This window comes from Myotis davidii, unplaced genomic scaffold, assembly GCF_000327345.1.
Source record: "Myotis davidii unplaced genomic scaffold, ASM32734v1 scaffold1671, whole genome shotgun sequence".
Lineage (NCBI taxonomy): Eukaryota > Metazoa > Chordata > Mammalia > Chiroptera > Vespertilionidae > Myotis > Myotis davidii.
In genome coordinates this window covers 39,521-55,500 of record NW_006285368.1, presented here as the reverse complement: position 1 = coordinate 55,500, position 15,980 = coordinate 39,521, and the positions used below count along the sequence as shown (strand labels likewise).

Sequence of the window (15,980 nt, the reverse complement as noted above, 5' to 3'; positions counted from 1 at the left end):
TAGTCCTCCGTCACTGAAGCAAGCAAGCCTCATGTTCAGTTTAAGCTGCCTGGCTGCCGGCTGCCATCTTGGCTGGCAGTTAATTTGCATATCGCCCCTGACTAGCCAATGGGAAGGGTAGCAGTTGTACGCCAATTACCATGTTTCTCTTTTATTAGATAGGATAATGCAAGACCAAGTCAACCTGGTAAATTATTAAAGTTATTTAAGAACCAAACATTAAAGTGGAACATACTTTTACTACTATAGAAGGTTAGAGATAAGTTCTGCAGCTTGATTTATGACAATTAGTAGTGTGCTTTGGCATATAAGGAAAATCAACTCCTGGGGCTTAATTAAAGTAGGACTAACTTGAAACAAAACTCTACCTCGGGCCTTGGCCTTCAACATCTCCCTCTGATGTTTCCTCTCCGAGGCACCTGTGCACATTGGCTTCCAGGATTATTTATTTTTAGCTACCCCACCTTCATTAGCTGTCTAGAATATTGTTTTTTGTTAAAATACATTATTTTAATATTCTTGGGTTAGGTAATAATCTGATAGAATAAAAATTAAAAAGTATTGTTAGTTGTTGATAACAATTCATTTAAGCTTGGCAAATACGTATTGAATACTGACTGCTAACCAAGCACTTTGGGGACAGAGAAACAAGAATAATATACAGACCCTGCAATATGTGAGGGGTATAGCATCCTGTGAGAATTACAAAAAAAAGAGCCCCCACTGGGAGGTGGAACTGCAGAAAGGTTCCCATGTGGGGACAGAAGTCTACAGGAGGACACAGGTCTTGAGGACTGCAGGACTCCTGGGTGTCAGCCCCTCTTTCCCCCAGCCAGCTACCTTAGTACTTAGCACTAGTTGGGTTACCAGGTGAGCCACCTGGGGGTGACTACTGGGGAAGGTGGTATCTGAGGGTACAAACCTAAGTCAGGATGTCAGCCCTCAGGAAGGCTCTATATGTGCCTATTAGTGGGCATCAGACCCTGGAGTCTGCAGCCTGCTTTCACTAGATGCATTACCAAAATAATTTCACTCTATTCCCAAGATGGGACATTCTCTAAGCACCAGAGGCACCCTCCCTTTCAGTAGCTACTCAAAAGTTCTTTGCTTATAAATAGAAACAAAAAGGTCAACCTTTGAACCAAACAGATGAATAGCATTTGAGATACAAAGAACTAAAGCCAAATAAAAGGTCAGTATTTCAAAGATAAAGATAAAAGAAGACAAAATGTGTGGATATGTATAAGTGAAATGCCCTCAGGAAACAAGTGGTAGTTTTGTTGTTGTTTTTTTCTAAATATTCCTAGAACATCAGGAATAAGTAATTCCTGCTAGTTATGGTGTTTTCTTAATACATCAAGTAGATAACTGCATACTACCATACTAGAAACTTATGAGTATTTTCTCTAATTTTTACAATGTAGCATGGTAGAAACCACATGGCATATTGATCTCTTTCTCCCAATAAAAGGAAGTCAGCTTTTACCAAAAACCATAGCTCTTTTCTTCTGCTAAACTAACCCAGAAGGCTCTTGGATTTCTCCCCCGACACACATTTTATTTTAAATATTCTAATTACTAAATTCAACCAACATAACTTTTGCTTCTGGGAAAACAACTTTTTAAACCAAATTTTAACTTTTAACCAGTCAGCGGTGTACTTTTCACTTCAGTACAATGCCTTGGTTCTGTCCACAGGGCAAGTGGGTATTGATTGTAAAACAGCTTGGTGGAAGGGATAGTTAAAGGACCCCATTAGGCCGAAGGCCATGCACTGGTGCCAGAGTAGAGCACCTCTTATTAAACCCTGGGCCTAAGAAATTCCTGCCTAACTGATTTCAGATAATCTGTTTTAAACGGCATATCCAAAGGAGGTTGCCATTGCAGGGAAGGTCAAGGGACAATGACATAATGAAAGTGTGGTGTTGCAGAGCTATTACATGGCATAGTAAGGATCTAACCCAGGCCATTTTGTCTTCAAAGCCCTGAGGTACCCACTGCATCTGCCAACTCACAACACTCCACCCTGACCCCTCTTGGAGCTGTAGACTATTTATAAACTCTTTTGTTGCTATTGACTTTAGGTAGGTAGTGCTCATTTTGATCATTTTTCACTCAGCAGTATAATAAACTGTCATTTTCTACTTCCTATGTAAATGTGGTGAGCCCTCTTCCATAGGTGTAGCCATCTAAGGTAATGTCTCTGGAGTTTGACTCTATTTGAGGTGAGAGCTTTTTTCCCCAGGTATTTTTCTTGTAGTAGACTCATTCCAAGAAATATACAAACGATTCCATTTTTAGATTATGTCATTTGCTACTTTATAAAAAAAATGTAGCTAATATTCATTTAGCTCTTTTGATTGCTTAATGAAAACATCATAAAATCTTCTTTAAAAATGGTCCTTACAGATGGTGTCCTTAACATGTGGTTACAAGTGTGTCTGTTGGCAATGGGCTAAAAACCGGTTAGGAAAGCATATGTCATTCCTCCAAAGCTCCTGATCTACATTTTTGATTGACACCTGGAGGCATTGAGTTTCAGGGGCGGAGGAAACAAGGAGCCATAAGTATCTCTGGTAGGACCAGTGCTCAGGGCACGCTGATGAATTTACTTTTAAAAACTATACCAATAAAAGGTAAAATCTGCTCATAGAGACCTAGAGCAGATTTTAGTGGAATAATTGAATTTAGTTGAAGACGTGCTTACTAACTCTTGTTTGAAATGTTGCCAGAGATCATAGAGACAGGAAAATTCCTCTTGGTTTGTCTGGATCATTTCCTAAAAGATCATTTACAAGATACCTTCTAGCGTTTGAGTCTTTTCAACTATCTCTAAAAGAAACTTTTTCCTTTTGACTGTTACATAATTTTGCTAGTAATTAAACTAGATTTAGATCATACCTAAACTGAATGTTTTTACCTAATAGTTTATTTTTACATTAAAGTTTTAATAGAATAATTACTCCTTTATCTCAGAGTCTGTATATGTCAAATATTTGAATAACAAGAGTTCTTTTTCTTTCCTAGCACATAATTTATACAATGTCAAGTAACACATGTTCAATTTTTTAATCTCTTTTCTTAAAGTACTAAATGTATGTTTAGTTTGATTAAGCTGTAGGGTCAGGAAGACAGCTACAATCCATTTACATTTTTCCTAAAAGCAGTTTAAACAAAACATTTTTTAAAACATTCTTAAAATCTTAAATCAGACACTCAAAGTAACTGAAATCTCAGCCCCACATTCATTTTTGCCTTTTTTTCATGCACACTTTGTTTTCACTTTAGGATCAGAATTTTACTAAAGTGCTGCAGTAGCCTTGTGTACTGGTTTTCCTCGGGTAAATAATACTTTGTTGGATATTAACCAGTAAGACTAATTTCTACTTTTATATTTACAGAGTTGAATGGACAGGACATGGTTTCTCTAATAGAGGTAAATGGCAACCCACAATAATAGCCAAGTAGCAACAATAAGTCATGAAGATGATAACAATAACTACTGCTAAACACCTTTGATGAGTGCTTTTGATGTGCCAGATCCTGTGCTAAGCACATTGCACTATCACCTCATTGAATTACCTAAACAATCTAAGGGATCATGCAGTAGCAAGTGGTAGAACCAGGATTCAAAGTTAGGCATTTCTACTTGTCTTATGTGGACTGGTAGGGAATCTCAACTTCTTTTTCAGGTTTTACCAGGCATCTTTTGCTTTGGAAATAGTTGACCATATATTCCACTACATTTTCCCCTTTGCTCTTTAATAGCTTCTGGTAACTGAGTTGCCTTTGTCATGAATACATTGATGCACAAAGAAAATATTTTTTAGTTCACTGAGCAAGAAATTATGGGGACAAATCTGAAAGGTGACATATACTAACTAGAATTGACCAGGTATCCATTGGCTTACATACATGAAAGTGATTTTATAGTAAAATACAGCTTTTTGAATGAGAACGCTTGAACACATAACCAACTTTTTTCTCATTGGCAGAAACCTTTTCTTGCACAGTGTAACAGGAATAAATAAGGAAAGCATACTATAGAATGAGACTTTTAAAATTTAGTGGCTCTAGGATTACCTGGTTTCTATAATAGAAGTAAATGGCAACCCACAATAATAGCCAAGTAAATAGAATCTCTAATCTTTGGCTTGTTTGGCTATTTACTCAATGTAGCCTCTGAAAGAGCTGAGAGCTTTCTGGGAGAAATAAATGGAAGTGAGCACCTGCATTCTCAAGGCTCAGACCTCCCTTTTGTAAATGTACTGAATTTTTAAGAGGGTGTGTACATGTTTAATGTGTGGGTGTGTTTGTTTAAGGAAGACATTGAACTTCAAAAGGCACAATGTTCTGTAACCCAGAAATGTAATTGTCAATGGAATTATTCAACCTGGCGATGACATTGAAATAAACTAATTTGTAAACAGAGCATGTATGTGGGCCTCCACTTGGTGGGTCCGCCTCATCTAGCAGGAAGTCTAGATGCTCTGCTTTAGTCCAGTCAGGAACTGAACCTCCTATTTGAACACCAACAGATACTAGCCCAGCCTAGGGGCCAGTGGAGTTTTTTCAGTTCTAAGGAGGAAAGGAATTTCATTTTCTGGCTGATATCCTCATTTTCTCAGCAACTAATCATAGATAGTGAGAGTCCACCTTTAGAAAACGGTGTGCGTAACCACAGCCTTGTAGCAGAGAAAAACTTCAAAGCAGAGAAGGTGAGCCATTCAGTTGCCCTAGGCTTGGGAGAGACTGATCTGGAATAAGAGTTCTGATCTCTTAAAATACACTTTAGTCTTTTCAAACTGCCAGGCCTGCCTTTGTACTCTAACTCTTAATCATTCTGAGCTGAGTTTGGCACGTATAATTATTTCAGCTTAAATAATAGCCATTAACTATCATGATGGGGTTTTAGAATTGATAGTGTTGGGAATACACAGATACTCCTTTCACACATAGACCATCTGTTTTTCAGTATTTCCCAGTTATGTTTGGTAGCAGAGGACAGGGTAGCACAGGGAGATGAGTATCTGGTCAAATCAGAGGGTCTATCTTACTACTTAGGTCTCTTAAAAAAATTATGGTGAAGTATATGTAACATAAAATATACCATTGTAGCCATTTTTAAGTGTACAATTCAGTGGCATTTACAATTTTATATATTCACAATCTTGTGTCAGCACTATCCATTTCCAGAGCTTTCCCATCATCCCAATGACGTCTTCGTAACCTTTTATCACAGCTAACAGGTAGAAAAAGGAATTGACTTTTGTAATTAATCTTTTGGTTCCTTCTTTTAGTAGATAAATGGTTACTCTATAAAAAGAAGCTTGCAAAAAGTAGGAAAAAAGTAAAACAAACAATATTAGCCAGATATTTGTGATTATGAGTTTGATAGTAATGTCCTAAATATTTAAAATTTTAGACCTCGTCCTTCAACTCCTGAACTGGGAAGTAGCTTTTCATAAACCTTTGGATCTGATTGTTATGTTACCAGTGACGGAGCATTTTCTCTGTGTTAAATCCCTATAATAATCTCGCAAAATAGATGACATTATGCCAATTTTGTGAGCTTCAAACCTGACACTTCACTCTCACGTTTTACCTTTCCTCAGGTTGCTTCTAGCAGAAATGAGGCCTTGGGAGTTAAGAGACTGGTCAGTGGTGCCATAGGTTAACTCAGAGCAAGTGCTCACCAGCCCCTTGCTCTAACTGGAAGGGTACATAGCGCCTTCTTTAGAAGACTAACGTTTTTTGAAAAGAAAGAATTTACCTTTCCTCTCTACTCTTCCTTGCCAACCCTTCAAAGGAAATCTTTTGTGTGGTCAGAAAAGGAAAATTAGACTGAAATTTTAAGTTCTAAAATGCTATGCTGAGCCAGATAATGTTCCATTCAGCCTAAAATTCTAACCTGCACAATACCACGAGGCTGTTTACTAGTATCTACCAGTAACCACATGGTAGTTAACTCTGATGGTTTTCATAGCTCCTAGTAGGGGTTCCCCAGGACATTTCCTCTTTGGAGCCTAAGACTCTTCTTATTCCACCAAACTGCGCCTAAATAAATGATACCTGTAAGTCTTAAATATAAACCTGATTGGCATATCTTATCTTAAACCAAATATCAGACTGTGTCTGAAATGTAAGAGCACAATTAGCTTTTAACTTTAATTTTAAAAGAACTGATGACTTATTTGTTCCTGGCCTTCTTTGACTCTAAGTGCTTGGTAGGTGTCAGGACTTTGTCCACCTGGACCCAAACTATGGAGCACTCAACCCTCATCTCTCCTGTAGAGCCTTGGACACACACCCAATCCATGAACTTCCATTGCACCTTTGAAACCCACAAACAGGAGGATGTTCTCTTCCCTGAATACACAGTAAAGAATGAGTTTCAGAAGGACCCACAAACAGCTGAAGACACTCCCGCCCTGCTCCTTTCTAGACCTCATCACCCCTCCCACCAACCCTGACCAGGACTGGGAGGCACCAAAATACCCTTTTCTCTCTTTGGCCAGGAACACTCTCAGATCCCCAGTAAACTTGGAGAGAGGAAATCTGACATTCAAGTTTTTATTTTTCCAGAGAGGAAGAGGGAGATAAAGGCATAGTCATTTAAATAAAAAAAGCAAACAAAACCTGCTTCTGGTCCATACCCTGGGCCTAGAACATTGAGCCTTAAACAAAATTGTCAGTGTTCCCTAAGCATCACTAAATCCCTTTTAATGACTTGTGATCTGATCATTTTTCAATGGGGATTCTTCTTAAAAGAAACAGAACCAACTTTGCCTCTGAGGAACAATACGGAAGAGGCCACAAAATCAAAAGGAAATGTCAGAACAGGGCTCACTTTCTTGGTAGAAGGAACAGATGTGCTCCTGAGGATGCTGGTGCCAGGATGGACGAGTCCCAGTCATCTTCATACCTGTTTGTCATTCTGCTTCTGATGCAGATTGTAGGAAGAACACATGTGCTGGCCCAGCTGGCAAGGTGAGGGCAGGGACACTTGGGGCACTCCAGCAGGCCCCACTCACTGGCGCAACAGCAGGTGTCAGCACCACATGGCAGAGGGTTCAGCAAGCTTCCCTGGCCTCCACCCACTAAACACCAGGAACACTCCCCTCTGTGTGACAACCAAAAATAGCTCCAGACATTGCCAAATGTCCCCTAGGGGACAAAGGAGGTGGGCAAAATTACCCCCAGTTGGGAACCACTGATCTAAAGGAAAATCAGCCCTCTAACCAGAAGGGAAACAAGTGGTTTCCACTAAGTGTTCCTCTCTTGATCTGTCTCCACTGTTTCCAGCCTGGATCAGAATCCACCCCCAATCTGTGGGCTCAGTCTCCATATATTTCTCACTCTCAGAAACTCTGCCTCCTGACAGCAAGGGGTCATGAAGTCCCCTAAGACCCTTCCCTGCAGTTCATCAGTCACTCCCTCTTTTGCACCATGTCTATACTGCATGTGCACTCTTGTTCTACATAAACAATATTTCTGTGGTTTTCTCCCCAGGTAATGAACTTCTTGAGAACAGAAATCAGATCTCAGATCGTTGTGCCTGGTGCCTAGTACACAGTGCTTGGCACACAGGTACTCAGTGTGTTCTAGTCTCCATCAATGCATGAGCTGACTTTCTGTCTTAGGTGGAGTGAGGCATGGGTAGGTCCTGTTTATTGTAGTATTGCATGTAGCTTGGCAGCCAGGCATGGCATCCATTTCAGAACCCCTAAAGGGCGAGGGTGCCAGGCACACCCTAGGAAGACCCCATTTTCTCAGAACTCATGACATTCCCACAAGCCCCAGTGCCTGTGCTGACCTGTGGCCTTTGCCTCATTTTCCACATAAATTGGGAAAGGTGATCCTGGGCTCCCTCTGGGCTCCTGCCTGACTAAAGTTTGGTTACAGCCCTCAGGCTCAGAACAGCCAGAATCGCTGCGTTAAAAGGAAGCTTCTTAAATGTGTTTCTGAGCTTTCCTCACAAAAGAGTAAACTGAAAAACACAAAACTCTCTTTCCCACAGAGTTCTAGTAATCAAAATAGACTCTGCTCCTTTTTTAAAATAAAAATATTGCTGCTGCCGAAACCGGTTTGGCTCAGTGGATAGAGCATCGGCCTGCGGACTGAAAGGTCCCAGGTTCGATTCCGGTCAAGGGCATGTACCTGGGTTGCGGGCACATCCCCACTGGGGGATGTGCAGGAGGCAGCTGATCGATGTTTCTCTCTCATCGATGTTTCTGACTTTCTATCCCTCTCCCTTCCTCTCTGTAAAAAATCAATAAAAATATATTTAAAAAAATATATATTGCTGCTAACTTCCAAAGCTTGCCCTCCTGTCTGGGCAACTTCTCAAGCAAGTCCATGGTCACAGTGTTCGCCCGTCCTCTCACAGCTGGTGTCAGCTCCCTTTCTGGCTTCCTCCTCCTCCCCAGGCTTTAAGGCTGCCAAAGCCACATGATCCTTTTAGGTGCTTTTCCAGACAGCTGTGTCACCTCTTTGGGGGCTTGGTAATATAACTTTGAACAGTGTCCCAAACAATCCTATTTTTGTTTCATAAAATTGTTTCCTATTTCATTTGAGAAATAATTATTTTTTTTTAGTTTAGTTAAATAAAAAAAACAATACATATTTCTTGCTCAATATTTTTCAATTTATAATTTTCAGTTGAGAGAAACTTTGCCTCATTTTCCACATAAATTGGTTTCCTCAGGTCCATCAGACTCACCGGACAGACGCATTGCCCCAATGGGTGCTGACTCCTTAGGTCTAGGGTGGGGACCAAGAATGTGTATTCCCAGTAGGTTCCCAGGAGACCCCAGGTTGTTGGTTTGGAAATTACACATTTAGAACTATGAGAGCATTGTTTCTAGAAGAAGGATTCTTAGTGAGTTTTACACATAGTTTCTTCCAAATAAATAACATGTGATCTTTGTGCCAGCCTTATGTTCACATTAGGTACTAGGGTACACATAGAGTGAATGAGTGAATGAATGCTTGGATATAAAAACCCTTACAAAGTTTCTGTTAGCTACTTCTATTCACTCTTCTTTGTTTTCACTAAACCTTGATCAAACTCAACTGCAGTTTTGTTTGATTGGGCACCCTCAGTTGGTGTTAAGCAATAGGAGATTCTACTTCTCTTCCAAAGCTTAAAATAATATTAATGTTTTTTATTATGCCAATAATCTCCCATAGTCTCAAAATTAAATAACAGAACATTTCATCCCGGGTGCTTAGTAAAGGGGGCTAGAAAGAGAGCCATCATTGTCAGGGTGGCTTAGAGACATAATGAAACTGCCAACCAGTAGTTCTCAATCAGGTTTTCAAATAATGGTATTAATTGTACATCTAAACAGGTACTCAAGAGGTTAAAGAGTTCATGCCAAGTACATATAGATGTTTAAACTATGGTCTGGTTAGATTCTATATTACATATTACAAAATAACAGGGTGTGAACTTGCAGCTTTATACATGTATTGAAGTTTTCCTGGGGCTGACAGAATTTTTTCTTGATGAAAGCATAGAAATATGCATGGTTAAAAGTCCCTTAAACATGTAAGGGCTTCTCTGCAAACAGAAGGGTTTCCACAGAAACTTGGAAGCCACCCAGAAAACATCCTTAAGTGCAAAACTCTTAGGCACTTGTTTCTCCCAGTATTATGCCAGAAAAGAATTCCTCCATCAGCCAAGCGTGGCTGACTATTGTGCCATTAGAGGAAGAGGCTTTTGTCATGACACGAGTGCCTGTCCCAGTCACGGCTGGGCAAAGCCATTTGCCTGTACCACCTTCCTGCCTTTCCAGCAGAGGCTGCTCACCATGTTCTCTGTTCCCTACCTCCAGTTACATAGCACATGGTTGTGATTCCTCATGAAGTGTACTCCATAATACAGCAGCCAAAGAGCCCAAAAGGCAATGGGCATTTTGCCTCTGTCTTCAAAGCAGTAAATACGATGAGTTGGGTCCATATAGGCATGGGTGGCATCAGGAATCTATTAGACATTTTGTTTTCTGGAATTTCTCCACACATTTGGTTGTTGTCATATCCAGGATGCTGATGTTTAAATATGGACTTTTTAAGAATGTGTATTATTTTACAAAATTCCAATATGTCACCATACTTTAAGGGCATGGGCTCTGGAACCAGACTGCCAGGGCACAACAGAGAAACTTCTTAGTTGTATTGTAGGGCGGCGGGAACAGCACCAGTTGTTAGACTGGTGGGGTCAGACAGGACCTGGGTTCAGCAACCTTAGTACTTGAGTTTGGGCTGAAAAAGAATTCAGAGCCAAGATGCAAACTATAAGAGAACATTTACTTGGAAAATTGCAGAAGTAGAAGTAATTTGTATCAGTATGCTGATGAATCAAGTTATAGAGGCAAAGGAAGGGCCCTTGGAGCTTGGGAGTGAGGAAGGTAATAGTAACATGTCTGGGGGTGTGATGGGGGAGGGAGAAGGGACCATGCTGGGTCCTCAGTCCCAAGGGTTTTAAGGGTAGAGATATTATTGATTTCAGAGAAGAAGGAAGAGGGAGAGAGAGATAGAAACATCCATGATGAGAGAGAATCATGGATCGGCTGCCTCCTGCAAGTCCCCCACTGGGGATCGAGCCCACAACCCCAGCATGTGCTCCTGACCAGAATCGAACCTGGGACCTTTCAGTTCGCATGCTGACGCTCTATTCACTGAGCCAAACCGGCTAGGGCCATAGGTTGTTTTAAGGATCAGATGAGTCAATACTCTTAGCACTTGCTGGGCACTCAGTAAATGCTCAACAGATAGCTGCCATAATCACTGTTGTTTGTGTTGATGGCAGTCTTTCCAACAAACCCTTTCTAGGGCAGCCGTCTGTGAGTAAGTCCTCATACCTGGTATTTTTATCCTCACTTTATTCCCAGCTCTACGTCAACAGTTACTAGAGAGAACAACACATAGTACAATTTGGAAGCCTTTATAGCTTAAAAACCAGTCTTGCAATCCTTTTGCTATCCTAATTTATTTTCATCAGGCCTAGAATAATTGCCCTAGTACTTCAAGGTTATGAAACATGCTAGTTTGAGCAGAGCAGTGTAGCTGAAAATGTTCTGGCTTGTACCAGCTTTTATTAGCCCATTTGCCTCTCAGGTAAAATGAGGAGAAAAATAAATCATCAGTCTTCAGCTACTCATTATATATACTCTCTATCCCTCTGAGGAGGGCAGATAGATAAAATCATACTTTCCTTTGTATGAACTATGTGCAGTGTGCACCCTAATGCAATTTTGTCTTTCTTACTTTGCTGTCAACACTTTTCTTTTTTCAGTTGTAAAGTTGTCATTTGTTTGTTTCAGTCCTTTTGGCAAAATCAATCCATGTAGCTCACTAATTTAGGTGATTTCCACAGTGAAATATGTTTGTAAACTCCACCCACTTATGGACTTAATAGCTCCAACCTTTTCCCAGAGGCTCCTAAAAAACTGCAAGTCTAGTCATCACCCTTTGAAGATTAAGACTTGAAGACAAAAGGGACATTTTTGTCAGCTTTTTTTTTAAATCAAAGAGTTTTGGGAAGTTTTTCTACTGTGCACATATAAAAGGTAGCTTCAGTTTTTCTTATTTATTGAACTACCTGAAAACATTCGTTTTTCTTTTAATTCTGTGTAGAGGTTGCACACTTGCAAAACATTTAAACCCAATTAAAGTGAGGATATCATAACAATATACCAAGACAGTTCTTGCCCCAGTAACTATTCTTTATCCCTCTGATTTCCTCTTTTTTGAAACTTCATCTTTAGCAATCACATAACATACAAAATTACCAAACCATTTAGCGTTGACCAGATTTTATTTAAAAAAGCCATGAGTGTATATGTTTTTCTTTTGTTGTTGCCACAATTGCTATTCTCTGAGATGCAGGAATGATTGAAGATGGGAAACAGAAGAAGGATGTGTGCTAGCTAGGTCTGTCTGCTAAGGACAGAGCAAGGTCATATTTATATTGGCTGTTTGTTGAGTTCAAATGAACCACTTCAAAGGGACAGGAGGGCCATGTATAACTGAATACGTCTGCTCTGAATAAAAGGGTTTTAACTCCTGAAAGTTCTAGTCATTTAATCATAAACAACCAGTCATTTAGTTATAGAATGTTTCACATACTAAAAGGACTAAAATGGTGTAATAGGTTAACTCATTTGATTGAAAGCCACTTTTTGCCTACAACTGTTCTCTGTATAAAGAAACCTGGCACATAGGAAAGACCTGAAACCTGATTTATTCATCAGATTGCATCTGCGTAAGTAATAATCTCCCATCTAGATACGACATGAAATGTGCAGCTTTGGCTATCAGGAAAGACTCAACATTTCAATCATTAACACAGCTGGGCCAAAGGAAAGGCCTTCTTTCATCCATAGAGGTTATTTTACTGTGAAAAGAAAATTGTATTTTGAACTTTAGTTTTGCAAATAAGACATAACAACGGAATTTTCTTCCAGTAGCTGCTCCTTATTTCTCAGATATTTCCTGAGATGCCGATACTAGAATTTGAACTTGATTGAGAATAAAAATATTTTGATCTATAGTTGAAATATTTTAATATTATTGTTCTTAGCTACTTGAGGTCTAGTTGGTGGCTTACAAGTACGTGTTTGGAGCTGCTGTTTTTATGTCCACCATACAAAGTAGTCTTTGGGCTATTTCCCATATGTTCACAGTCCTAGCCAGGTTGGTGGTAGGTGTGATGAGAGGTCTAAAAAGAAGCAGGTGGGATTGTCTCAGCTGTTTGTGGGTCCTTCTGAATTCGTTTTTTGCTGTGTATTCAGGGAAGAAAATGCCTCCTGTTTGTGGATTTCAAAGGTGCAATGGAAGTTCGTGGATTGGGTGTGTACAGTGCTAGGCCCACCTGAACTCTGTTCTCACTGCTGACTAAAGTCAGGAGGCCTGTACTTGGACATCCACACACACACTGTCCAGCACCTAAACATAATGAGTTATTGGTTTTCCTCTTATTCTTGGACTCAGTTACCCTTCCCTCCCTGAACTCTGTCTGCCCCTGGGCCTCTTCCACGTTTAGTCCAGCCACACAAGACTACTTAGTAGTCAACATACATTCTGCATTTTCCCACCCTTCTGCCTTTCCTCTGTTGTTTTCTCCACCTGGAAGGCGCTAATTTGAACCTAAATCTTCCCTATCTTTCAAGATTCTACTCAAATCCCAACCCAGCCTCTGAATCTCTACATCAGAATTCATCTTCCTCCCTATGTTCTCCCACCAACTGTACTTTGTGTACTCTTAACGTCCACAATCCACTTTTGTCCAGACATTTGATTTGTACAGTCTTTGTCCCTCCTTATTATCTGGGGGTGATATGTTAGCTGATGCTTTCTTTGTTTGCAGGTATGCTTCAGAAGTGCCCTTCTATTGATGACTTTGTAAGTGCCCTCGTCTCCGACTTGGATCTTGACTTGGAAACTTTCCTCATGGATTCTGAATAACAGAAACACCTTGAATCTTTTAAGTCAAAGTCATGTAGTTATTAACTTTGTTGTAAATGCTACAGCTGTTAACACTCGTTTCTGATTTCAGTATTCATTTCTGTAATAATTTCTGAAAAACCGTAAACGGATGGAACTTGGAATAAATAAGTGTTTTAATTAAGCTAGCTTTTAGTCTGTTTGGCAGATTTTTTAACATATGGAAATCCACTCAGTGAGCTAGTAAACACTAGAACATAGAGAGTTGTTAAATTTAATGTCTGGGTATTTCCTTAGTCCAGCCACTTTCCTGTTGAACTTTTTAAATCAGTTTTGTTTATCTGTAATTGATTAGAGACTTCATTAAAAGCAAAAGTATTTTAGTTTGTGGCAGTCTTCAGAAAGATTACACATATAGTTCTTTTAAGTGATTGCCATTTCTTAAGACCACTAGACTAGACTTTGAAAATGCACTTGGGGAAGTCCCTTGCAACAACCAAGAAACCAGGTATGGTTTCCAAAGTACTTGTTACTGACTGCATTGGTTTTTCTTCTGAGTGTTTAGGCATATATAGATGGACTCAGAACAGGTAAGACTTGAACTCATATTTCTCTGGCTGGATTATGAACTTACAAAAATAAGTGCAGGTCCAATTTATGACTGATGATAAATAGAGATCCAGCAACTGATAAATAAGGAAACTGGGTTTTAAATCATGTCTGTCGTTATCTTGAACCCGCCTGCCTTACATTATTTCACACCATATCACTGTGTGTTAATAATAGGAAAGAAACTATTTAATGGGGTTTTCCCACCATCAAAGTCAAGAATTTAATTATAGACTTTAAAATGGCATCTGCTAGAAACCTTTTTCTGCTTTGCATTGAATGACCAATGATGCTGCAAAAAGGCAAGATTAAAAATCCCCAAAACTAGCACACATGTTCAACTGATTCACAGAATATGGAAGAATTTGTACAAGCTCAGAAATAGGTGAGACCAGACAAAGAAATCCCAGTGACCCACCCATCCTGGGTGTACACATGGATATATGGGGTACTGACCCTTCATTTCCCTCCACCCCCGCTCACACCAAGAAATCCAAAGTGTGCCCCAACCAGAAGCAGAGCAGCTGGCATGCCACCCACGCAGTGTTCCCAGGATAGCCCCTTGCTGCCCTTTGTTCCTCTTCCAGCTCCTCCCCTCTGGAATTTCTCAGTCTCTGAACACTTGGAAAATGCACCACACAGAATCTTCGGGCAGGAAGTAGGGCAGGCCTGGCAATGGTGCCTCTTCTGTACCCAAAGCAAAGTCGGGAAGGGAGGGCAAGGCTTGGGTAATGCTGGCAAAAGGCACCTGGGGACCAGTGCCCAGGAGGAGTCCAGCTGTTTCTGTACTCCACCCTGTTTGTTCACAGTGTCTGAGCTAAGGTAAGGAAAATCTTACCTAACAAACTTGCACTACACAAATGCTAACTCTCTTCTGAGGAGTGGTCTTGGAGAAATTGATATAAACCTGCCAGTCAGTGATAGGTAAATCTGAAAAGCTGCTTTTCAGATTCACCAACAGTGACAGTCCCTTTTCAGTTGAGGGAGAACAAGGAGAAAAATCTATAGGGAGCCCATGTGTAAACATTGTTCAGAAAAAGGAAAGATCACCTGGAGGAGCAGAACTTGGAAAGTTATTTTGTAAAGGAAGTAAAACACATTGTAGGAAACCTCTCTATTATTCTTAGTGAGATTTGAGAAAACATAGTATTTATGAAGCTGAAAGCCAGCAAGAGCAAGCAAAAATAAAAAGATAAGGATAAGCTAAAAAGATTGGTAGGAAAGAAGGAAGAAATGAAAAAGAAAGAAATGTAAAAAACTGAAATACATGCAGTAATTTAAAATATTATCAAAGCAGAAAAAAACAAGTTGTTGAGGGCGAACTTGAGAAACATCTCCTACTGCAGGTTGAGGGGCTATGAGAGCTGGTAGCAGGGAAGTGGAGGAGAGTGCTGCCTCTGCCAGACAGTTCCTGAGGAGGAAAGCAGGACTCCCAGAACAAAGGCAATAACAGAAAACAAGTTCTTATGTTCTGTATTCCCAGGGCTCAATGGAGAATAGATGTTATTTGTATGTGCTCTGGCAAATACATACTATTCAGTGAATTTAAGAAAATGTTTTTGAGATGAGAAGAAAAATTGAGTAATTTCAAAGGAAATCCTTGATGGTTACCCAATAATGTGACTGTACTTGATGCCATTGAACTATACACTTAAAAAAATGGTTAAAGCATTAGTTTTTTTTAATGTCTATTTTACCACTATTAAAAAGAAAAAAAGACTCCTGTATTGCACACCAAACTAAATAATGAAAAGAGACCCATGCCTGACACTATCTGCCCTTTCCAGAGTTTAAATATAAATGATGTTTCCATCTCTCCCTCTCCCTTCCTCTCTAAAATCAATAAAAATATCTTTAAAAAATAAATAAATGTAATTAAAATTATAAGCCAGCATACTCCAAATTGGGCTTTGCAGGATGTT

At 39.8% G+C, this 15,980-nt stretch overlaps 1 protein-coding gene across 1 annotated transcript in view; it reads left to right on the top strand.

Moving 5' to 3' along the window:
- LOC102754588 (mitochondrial intermediate peptidase) overlaps nucleotides 1–13,707 on the top strand; it is a 92,099-nt gene extending 78,392 nt beyond the window's left edge. Inside the window, exon 5 of the mRNA XM_006756142.2 lies at nucleotides 13,373–13,707. Coding sequence (XP_006756205.2) covers nucleotides 13,373–13,470 — 98 coding nt within the window. The 3' untranslated portion in view covers nucleotides 13,471–13,707. The remainder of the gene's footprint in view (nucleotides 1–13,372) is intronic.
- Nucleotides 13,708–15,980: the final 2,273 nt, after the last annotated feature.